This window comes from Oenanthe melanoleuca, chromosome 7 (genome assembly GCF_029582105.1).
Source record: "Oenanthe melanoleuca isolate GR-GAL-2019-014 chromosome 7, OMel1.0, whole genome shotgun sequence".
Lineage (NCBI taxonomy): Eukaryota > Metazoa > Chordata > Aves > Passeriformes > Muscicapidae > Oenanthe > Oenanthe melanoleuca.
The window spans coordinates 13,412,271-13,423,010 of record NC_079341.1 but is presented as its reverse complement, the minus strand read 5'-3'; the positions used below and the strand labels follow the sequence as shown (position 1 = coordinate 13,423,010).

The 10,740-nt window shown below is 40.3% G+C and overlaps 1 protein-coding gene across 13 annotated transcripts in view; it reads left to right on the top strand.

Annotated features, from left to right (window-relative positions):
• Positions 1-408: 408 nt before the first annotated feature.
• Positions 409-10,740, top strand: part of ABI2 (abl interactor 2) — a 63,068-nt gene continuing 52,736 nt past the window's right edge. For all 13 annotated transcript variants that reach the window (XM_056496918.1, XM_056496914.1, XM_056496916.1 and 10 more), the window contains exon 1: positions 409-614. In XM_056496918.1, the coding sequence (XP_056352893.1) occupies positions 498-614 (117 nt within the window). In that variant the 5' untranslated portion in view covers positions 409-497. The remainder of the gene's footprint in view (positions 615-10,740) is intronic.

The window sequence follows — 10,740 nt, the reverse complement described above, 5'->3', positions numbered from 1 at the left end:
TCAGAAGAGCCGCTCAGCGGCCGCACAGAACAGCGGGGTCTGGCGCTTACACGGCCCTCAGAGCTCGCGGGGCTACGGGCAGAGGTGCCCGCCAGAGAGTGACTTAAGGCAGAAGGATCTCAAAGGAAGCCGAGGCTGGCTGAAAGGTGCACACGCGCAGTTATTTATTGTTCCCCGGGACAGCGATACCGGGGGCCGCCCGCGGGCCGTGGCGCCCCTCCCCCTCTCCCTCCCGCCGGAAACGCCCCCCGCGCGCCGCCGGCGCGGAAGTGGGCGCGCGGGGGGCGCGCGGGGCGGCGCATGCGCAGGAGGCGGCGCGCGGCCGCGCCCCGCCCCCGCCGCGGTGGGGGTCTGGCGCGCGCTCCGTGCGCGCGGCGCGAGGCCGGGCCCGGGCGGCGGGGGCAGAGCCCGGGGGGGCGGGGGGAGCGCGGAGCGGGCAGGGGGCGAGGGACGGACGGACGGACGGACAGAGAGACGGACGGGGAGAGGATGTGAAGATGGCGGAGCTGCAGATGCTGCTGGAGGAGGAGATCCCGGGCGGGCGCCGGGCCCTGTTCGACAGCTACACGAACCTGGAGCGGGTGGCCGAGTACTGCGAGACCAACTACATCCAGGTGCGTGCGGGCCGGGCCGGGCGCGCCCTCACGGCCGGGCCCGCGGCGGCGGCGGCAGCGCCGGCTGCTGCAGCCTGGCCGCGGGGGGAAGGCTGCTTCACCTCCAGCCTGGACTGCCCCGGCGTGACGAGGCGCTTAAATATGTAATTGATTCCTAAATTGAATTCCTTCCACTTTGTGAGTGAATGTTTATTCCTTTTCGCCCCTTTTCGTTCTCTCCGCAAATTCTGGTCTTTGCTGCCGGCGTTGAGGTGATGTGATAAACCGAGGGCACAGCTGACTCCTGCAAATACAGTATTGGTGCCTGTTAATTTAGAGCAGAATGACATGCTTTAGTAGGGTTATGTCTGTCCATTTGCATTTCCCTTCGGAGCAGGACTGTGGAATTCCGTAGGAAGGGCAGCTACCAAGTGGTAGGTGCAGGATGGAAGCGTGATGTAGTAGAGCTGGTACAGAATTAGGGAGAAAGAGGTGAAGTGCGAATTGCTACCGCATAGTGTGGATTTTGCGGTGGCTGCTCTAAAGCCAGGCTGGTGTTAGGCTTTTTTCATTTCTCTTTCTGGTGGAAAGAAAAGCAAAATATTCGGTTTAGTTTGATAGTGATAAATAGGGCCAACTGAAAACTTTGCCCCCAAACACAAGAAGACACCCTAAGACATGTCTGAGTCTGCAGGAGAGAAAGGTGGGGAGGATGGCATGCATTTGTGGTGTCGGTGCTGAGAGAATTCCGAGGTGTCCCAGAATTGTTTTTGAATTCAGTCCCCGAAGGGCAGAGTGCTTGTGTGCTCCAGAGGGCAGCCAGCGATGAGATCTGTGGTGAGACTGTTCTGTCAGTGAAAATGGGAGAGACTATGTAACCAGAGGCAAAGAATACTTAAAATGTCCCTGTGAAAAAGCTCTCACTGTTTCTTTTGAATTGCTGAATGACCAGCTGTCCTTTATAGAGAAGACTTTGCACATTTTGGGTCATTTACAAAACAGGTCAATTACAGTAAAATCATATAGGTATATTTTATTATGTAATAACTTTTCCGATGTTGAATTAGCGTGACTTGGGGTTTTTAAGAGACGTGTTGAAATATTTTCTTGCAGTTATAACCTAACATACATGTGTTTAAATATCTGCTTTTTTGAAAAGTGATTTTTCTGGAATACGAGAGAGGAGTATTGGAAGGCAGAACCAGATAGGAAGAACTGCATGTAGTTGGGGTTTTTTGCCTTTAACCTTTTTTTAAATTTTTTGTATAAATTAAAGTTTGCAAAATCTCCATGGAACAGCTCCACTTTTAATGTCTTAATGAAAACTGCAGAAGAGGACTCCATGCTGTTTTGTGCAAATAGAGAACAAAAAAAAGATGGAATTGCCCCAGACAGCACACAGTCCATAAGGACAGTCTAGGATCACAGGAGATGGATACAGACAGATGGTGAATGAAGGAAAAGAATGAGGCACTCTTGGTCAGCCTGATGGATTCTGACCACCACAGAGCTGACAACAATCCTGACTGTTGGCAATTTATCCAAGCATCATGACAACACAGAGCTTTAAGGGGGAGGTGAGAATTAGAGAATGAAATGGTGGTGTGAGCATTGACTGAGGTGCAGTATTGCTCACAGCATCGACATGCTTAAATTTGTAAGCAAGTAGAGAATGGAGGACATCAGCCAGGCAAAATGATCTGGCTGTTGGAATGCTCTGAGACATCACAGAATGGGTTTATTGTGGAGAAGAGGTTCAGTGTGAGGGGATTCTGGATTTAGTGATGTTATTGTCCTAGTAAGAAATCTGTCAGCGAGCTCGCCCCACCTTCACAGTGCCAGAGCTACATAAACTGTTGCACAGATCTCTATAAAGAGTTGGTTTTTCTTCTCTACAGGGAGGGGAGTAGATTAATGGGAATAACTGTTGGTTAGTTGGTTTTGTTTCTAATAATATTTATTATTCCAAAGTTGTTATATCTGAAAGAAGTCCAAATTATGTTCAAAATAGTAGCCTTGAATTTTGTAGGAAAGATGGGTTTGTAAATGCTCTGAAATGCATGGAAGAATAATCATTCAGGAAGTCATGTAATGGAGATGAACTAATTCTACTGTAATCCTGTAGTATTTCACTGCTGACAGAAGATTTGTTGTGGATAATCTTGAGATCTAGGGGAGGCTCAGAATGTGTGAGACCTGAAGTTTATCTGCAGGATGGTAGGTGCTGTGGTGATGGGGACATTGAAGGACCTTCGTTGGCCTGTATTATCTATTTCAGTAGCCAAACCATTCCCTTTCTGTGCCAGTTGCTGCTTTGAAGTTTTATTATTCACTACAAAAACTGTTGCAGACGCCAGTGAGACATAGCCCAATGTAACAGAATTTGAAGTTCAGTGCTAAAGTGAATAGGTTTTTTCTCTTCCACCCCCCCCCCCCAGCAACATAATTGCAGCTTCAAAATAATTGAACATGTAGTCTCATACATGAGAAAATTGCTAGTTCATAGTAGTAGAGCTATGGCAGTTGCAACTCTTTTGACTTCTGCTTATGAAATGAAAAATTCTGTTCTTATAAATTTTGTCAGTGTTTATCCAAATTATGGTTGATATGTAGCTTGATTACTTTAGCAACAGGGAATGTTACATAAAATGCTATCCTTCCCTTGAGTCTGTGATATTGTAGTGTATCAGAGAACATCAGCTTTAATTTTTGTGGAAAATTATAGGAAATACAACAAATAAATGGACTTCCAGCAGTGAAAGAAAATACTGGGGGGGAAAATTTCTTCGTGTCAAAAGCATCTTATTCTTCTAATAACTTGGAGAAATTATACAGTTATTTTTATGTCATGCTGCTTCTTAAAGAGAAGGGGAAGAAGCTTTTTTGTTTTGGAGGGTGTTTGTGTGATATCTGACCCAATGTCAATCTCAGGTTAAATTTTACATGGTCTGTTCAGTGCTTTATGTACTAGTGCTGTGTCCTCTCTTACAAGTTCAATCTCAGTCTAAACGTGCAACAGAGTAATTCTATAAAATTTGGTTATTTGATGTACTTGGTATTTGCAGTCTATATTGACATATCTGGTCTTTCATAAAAAGCAGATAATAGTTATATTGGGCAATGTGCTGTGTTTACAAAATTTTAATATTCATTCTTAATTTTGGTCATAAAGAAAATTTCTACTTATGATAGTATAGGTAACAAGACCATACAATTATGTGACTTGCACATCTTGTTGCAGAAATACTGACATAAATTCCAACACTGGCTTGCCCTGCTAAGTTTCTTTGAGCTTGTTCTGTGTAAGTCTATTCTGGAATAATCTTTTGTTTGTTTCTCATTATCATAGCTCTTTTTAAAAACCAGCTTTTCATTTTGTGCAGTTCATGGAGCTTTCTAGAGTAACTAAATGCTTGTGTCTAACTCTTTGTTGAAAGAGTCAGAAAAAATTACCAGGTGGAGACATTTCAGCCTGTAAGTGTCTGGTGGGCAGAGATTTGAGGTGGGGGGAGGTCCTTCCATCACAGCATGCAGAACTGAGTGAAAAGCCAAGCCTCTGTCCTCTGCCCTGCCTTCAGAAGGAACCTCTGATTTCTCTGATCCAGCTGTGTTGGCTGAATTCTTCTAAAAGGCTCTGTATTTTTTAGTTATTCAGTATTATTATGCTTTACTTGTCAGCTCTAGAGACTGAAAAGGAAGAGGAAGCTTCTGATTTTCCTCCCTTCATAGTCTTCATGTTGCCATGACTGTTTGCATTTTATATGCAGAAGCATACTTCTGGTTTTTGTGAGGGGAAGGGTAGAAAGAAGATTTTTATTCTTGTTCTTAGTAATCCATCTTGCTGATTACTAGAAATAGCCTGCTTCCATTCCTGCAGATAGCTTTATTTAACTAGACATAAAGGTGAAAACTACTTTTTTCTTGGTAATTTTACTGCAGTCCATAGATCAATGAGTTTCATACTTGCTTTCCACATATCTGTTAATTTTACTTAGATCTCATAAGCAAACCCAAGTGGCTGTAGATTTGGAAGCATCTTCAGTAGGCTGAGCAAGAGAATAAGGCATCTAATAGAATATTAGTTTTAAATTACAGGAATGATGATTTTTACAAACAGCAACTTAATGGTTACAGCTTTAGTAATGGGAAATTTCCATGGAGTCTCTTGTAATGACAAGTATCGGTATGGAACTTGTGAAATTATACAGGGAGTTGAGGCATTCTGCTTTATAAACAAGATCAAGAATGATCTCTCTTCAATTTACTGAAGATATGTTCACCTTAATAGAGATTACTGAGTTAGATTCCTAACATCTATTTAATTATCAGAAGTGTGAGTATCAGAGAAAAGTTGTTTTTACTTTTTCTGTTCCTTAAGCTTGTTTATTGTATAATTCAACTTCAGCAGAGGGGTGATTAATCTTAGCATTGATGGAACACTCGTTCTGTGGGCATGAAAGTGGAGATTGATAAGCTCCAGTGAATATTAGTCCAGAACTTCAGGAAGATGATAACAGGTTGAAATTCTAAAAAACCTATGAAGCTAGTAAAACAGTGGTAATGAATATATGGGCAATGTGCTATACTGTCCCACTCCTAAGTTCAATGAATATTACATGGATGTAACTTGTCCATCAGCCTATGGTAGGACTTCATGAAAACCATGTGATTTTAAATTTGAAGTATGCAGTGGTGGATTAAATTTGAAAGTTAGCCAGGTGCCCACCAAGCTATTCTCTTACTCTCACTCCTCAGCTGAACAACAGGAGAAAGTAAGAAAAAAAAACCAGCTCATGGGTTGAGTTAAGGACAAGGAGGTCACTCACAAATTACTGTCATAAGCAAACCACGCTCAACTTGGAGAGTACTAATTTAATTTTCTGCCAATTAAAAAGAGAATAGGACAGTGAGAAACAAAGTCAAGACTAAACCCACCTTCCCCCAGCCCTCCCTTCTTCCCAGGTCCAATTTCACTCCTTCATTTCTAACTCTTGTACTTCCTCCCTCTCCATTGGTGCAGAGGAGCAGGGAACAGAGGATGCTCTAGTTCTCACATATCACTTTCTCTTCTGCTCTTTCCTCCTCGCAGTCTTCCCTCTGCTCCAGTGTGGCCTCCCTCCAGTGGGGTGCAGTCCTTCATAAAGTGGTCTGAAACACTCCACACACTCTCCACTTCAGTGCCTTGAAACACCTCCTCCCCTTCCTCCTTCTCTGACCTTGCTGTCTGCAGGGTTATTTCATCCACATTTATCTCACTCCTCTCCCAGCTGCTTCACAGTGTTTTTTACCCTTCAGTAGGTGCATTATCCCAGAGGTGCCACCAGCAACAGTGACGGCTTTTGCCGGTGGTGGGGCTCTTTTGGAGCTGGCTTTCAACTGGCTCTGTCTGATGTGGGAGCAGCTCATGATCTCTCACAGAGGCTGCTCCTGCAGCCACCTGGCTACTACTAAAGTGCCTCTTTAGGTTTGGGAAGTTTAGTGAGGATAATTCAGAGTATTTCATTTAAGTGAGTCAGTGAAGCTGGCAGAGTTGTTGAAGGATTTATCACTCAACCATTCTATTTTCCTTTTTCATCACCTGTGCTGTGTTTTGCCAGGAAAGCTAATTTAATGCATTTAATAGTGCCACAAGTTCAACCTGGAGTTCAGGAAGTGCTGGATTGATCCTCTATTGAGTGGATATGGAAAGAGCGTGAGCCATTTTATTATTGGTAATGGGAGTTGCTGGTGGTAATACTGTCTGTGTAGGTATGAAAATAAAATTTGTAAATATGTAAGTTGCTAATACAAAATAAATGTTGTAAGACTAAATGTTGGTTACAAGTGGCATTCTAGTTGTTCCCTTCTGTAGTTTATTTTCAGACTGTGGTTATTGAATTATATTGATCAAGAATTTTAATTCAGAGTAGCAAGCTTCTGCATCCTGCAGTTAATCAGCTCTCTGAAATTTATTGCCCATTGCTTGTGTTTTACTTGAGTTTACAGTTATTAATCTTTGTGGCTTAGTGCTGAGGTAGAAAGTGCCTATGTAAGGCAAGAGCCTCTCCAGTCAGTGCTTTAAGCAAGTGAAATCTTACTCTATAGTGTTCAGCAGAATATTTTCTTGATGAAAAGCATTGATTTAAATACTATGTTTACAGCAGATTTATTCAGTAGAGTCTATGTCCAGAGGCTCATGGCCCTTTTTCTAAAAAAAAAAAAAATGTTTCACATGCTGTGTTTTTACACTTAATTGCGCACCTGAAATTGACCTCTTGCTTAGTAATCTAAGTTTTGTATATTTTGCTGGATATCTATACCAGGAACTTCATTCATTGGGCTACTTTATGAAGCAAAACTCCATGTCAGTAGATGAAACCTCACAGCACACTGAGTTTAGGAGCATTTCCTCTTCTCAAGGCTCTTACTAATTAGGTTGGCAGTTCTTTCTTGATGTGGATGAACTAATATGTTTTTGCAAGTGATTTGTGTCTATTTCAGTGAGAAATCTTAGTTTTCTGTTTCTCAGGTACAATGACTGAGTTGCTCTGTCAAATTTAAATTTATATGCTCAGAAGTATGGACTCTATGCTATCATTTTCCTGTAGCTTATTTCCCAGTCATTGTAATATCTATTCTTAATGGTATTTCAGTTTGAATAATAATAAATGCTTGCCTCATTATTATTGGTGTTGTGTTACCATGATGAAGTTGTTTTATGCTCAGTGAAGTGCAGGGTGAGGAACAAATACTACTTGGTCTGGGGTTTTTAGTAGCCTGTCTATATTGGTTATAACACACAGCCAAAACTTGCTTTGTGCCAACCCATAAATTTGCTTATTTATTTCTTAAAAACTCTTAAGTAAATGCAAATGTTTTTATTAAGGTATTCCGTAACTTTGTTGTGAATTTCCTGCTGATATGAGCAGCACCATTGCTTTGCTCAGGGATGGTAGGAGTGTGAAGTGGGGGAGGAGGAGGGAATGACTGAGGCAGTGAGCTGTGTTAGATGGACAATTTAAGGTAAGTGAGAAGTTCATCAAGATACCAGGTATGAAGTGTGGTTATTTCAAACTTTTGTGCAGCAGCAGTGCTGCCTTTCGGGCCTGAAGGTCTGTAGTGAGAATGTCGGGTGTTGTTTCTGTGGCCCCTGTGAAAACTCTGAGCAGCGGGGCTGCTTGTTAAACATGAGAAGGTTGGTACAGACAACTAGTAGGTAATATGGGATTTTAGAAAGTGGAATCAGTGCTTGTCTTTCTGTAGAGTCTGTCTCATGAAACAGTCAACGTCTCTTCTTGACACTGCTGGTTTTGCCAGACAGGAATACACAAACTTAGCTGAAATAGTACTTGAGTCTGATCTCTGTTCAACAAGCAATATCTCTGTGTATATAAAACGAAATATACAAAGCCTTTTTTTACTGAGTAGTGTTGTATGAATTCAAAGCACGCTGATTTGTCTTGATTCACTTTAATAATAATCATTAAATAGTATGTGTTCACTCAATATACATATATATTCTCTTTACGAATTATCAGTTATCTTTAGGTGTGTCCTTTTAGACCTTTGAGCACTGCTAAGCATTGCAGTATTTGTAATTTGCTCTAATTTTTTAACTAGGTGGCAACTTTGTAAGTTGGCATGAGAAGTGGAGCTTGTTCATAGCTTTCTGTGTGAGGCAGAATGTGTGCTGCAGGTTATGGAAGTTTGTTGTCTACCTACTTTTAATTGGTTAAAAACCAACTTGAGGGAAATGTAAAAATGTTAAATATCCCTAACTAAATGGCTATTTTGAATCAGCTAACATAAATTTATCTGTATGGAGGGTCTATGGAGGGACAAGCCAAAAGTATATAAAAAAATCTTATAGATACTAAAGATACCCTGCCATTATGGTAAGTTTACAGTAAATTTCACTATTTCTAAATATATAAAAAAAGAGAAATAGTAGAAACAAAAGCCAGCCTTTTCTCCCCCGCACTGCTAACAGCAAAAGAAGAGGCTGAGGTGGATGACAGGCTTCAGAGACACTGAAAAATGCCAATATGAGCAGATGCTCAAAAAAGGGGTGGTTGTTTTTGGCAGAGAAATAATATATTGTAGGATTATTCAAATAATGTGTTGAGAAGGATGAACTATGTACACTGGTTTCCCATTTTTCTTTGATAGAGTACAGGGATACTAAATTAAGTTTGGGAGGTAATGCTACTTAATCTGTGGAATTATTACTATGAGCTAAGGCTCAGGATTTAATGGTATTCTAGAAAGGCTAGACATTTTAAATAAATAATGAGAATATAAGCAGTTCTGTCTTTTCCTTTCATATGCTTTTGCCTTGCTTTTATTCCTTGAGAGAGTTTTATGTCTCTTATATGAAGTATTTTGCACTGTCCACTGTAATGAATTTCACTGGATTATTCAGGCTGTTACTTCTATTCAGTACTGTTTTTCCTGTATTCTGAATACAGTATATCCTGGATCCTTTGAAATGGTTTTTGCACAAATTGGTGTTGAATTTGCCTTCCAAAGAGAGGGCAAATTAATATGTTGAGTTACTCATACCAATTTAATAAGATCTAGATAAATTTCATTTGTGGGAAAGAGAGCTAAAGGTTTTTATGTGATGGTGTGTATAAGTGTGTGCTGAAATGGTGGTAGTAACATTAATGGGCATTTTCCACCATGACTAGTAACTAGTGAACTGGGAATGAAAGGAGTTGTAGAGAAGAATGAAACTGTGACATTGCATTTATTTGTGATAACTGCAGTGTTTTCTGATAAAGTCAGTTTTCTCACTTTATTCATCTGCTAGTGATCTCAGAAATTAGCCTCAAAGATTTAGGCCTGTTTGTGTTCGTGTCCTTAGAGATGTGATGCCCATCAAGTGACTCTGTCTCAGAAGGGGCAGAATGATTGAGCATGCAGAATCTCTGGATCAAAGAGTAGTGTGTAATCAGCCTAAATTAGTGAGGATGTTGGTTTTGCAGCATTTCTATCACATTCTGAGTGCACTGTGCCATAAGAGCAGTCCATTCCTGAAAGAAAGAGGTAATTCTTTGACTGTGTGTGCATCTGTATAAATTAATCAGTTTGGATAATAGAAGGTAGAAAGTTATCAGTAGACTCTGAGTTGCTATTATATTTCTCTGGTAATGATAATAATTTGTTTAAATCACCTCCAAATGGAGGACACTTCTGGAATGAGCTAATAAAACTACTGTAAAGAATTCCCATTTTATTATCTGCTTAAATGTAATTTTTGTATTTTCTAAATATGTATGCAAACCTTTACATTTATTGGAGTCAGTAATTCAGTATGTGCTACAAATACATGGAGTTTTGATGACTGGAGCAAGAGGGAGGGGTAAACCTCTAATTTTTATTGTTGTCATTTGCTCATCTGTCTAACAAAAGCAGGTACTTGGAAACAGAACTTTTTACTGTAATGAGCCTCTTACAGATGTCTAGCATTTTAAGACCATTTATGTGAGGCTTATAAGTTGTATTCATTATGCAGGACAGGGACTTACGAATTTTCTCATTTGATCAGCAGTTGGATAATTAATGCAGAGTTATAACTTATTTAACCGTTTATATGCATATAAAATAATTTTTGCATTAAAGATTAAGTGGGGAGTGCCAGTGATCCACTTGTCCTCTGTAAAGGCTGTGCTTAAAAGTTCTCCAAACAGAAGGGGATTTCCCCTTGTTTTCTTATGAGCAGAGGTTAATATTTTCTCTGTGTTTTACTTTGCCTGAATTTTTCTTCTTTTAAGTTGTAGCTTTTGATAAGGACACAGAGAAGAATGAGAGATTTATTTGCCACTAGTAAAGGCTCAGACTATTGAATTTTATTACATTTTGCTTCTTTTCTAAGCAGCATGGTCAACTTTGTAATATTCAATCTATAATCTCAAGGTTTTTTGTGACACAGTATCTTTAAAATTAAAAACATACTTAAGGAAATTACTTTTATGTTTTAAGTTAATTTTACAAAAAGAACCCTAAACCAAGCAACAATTTATTCCATTTTCTGTGCTACTCTTGAGGCTGTGCAATGATATGGGCAGCAACAGGATTTTCTGTGGAGCTGGCTTTTTCCATAAGCAGTGTGATGTGTTTTATCATTTGAGAAGAAATCTGTTTTAGAGATTAAGTACCAGTTTTA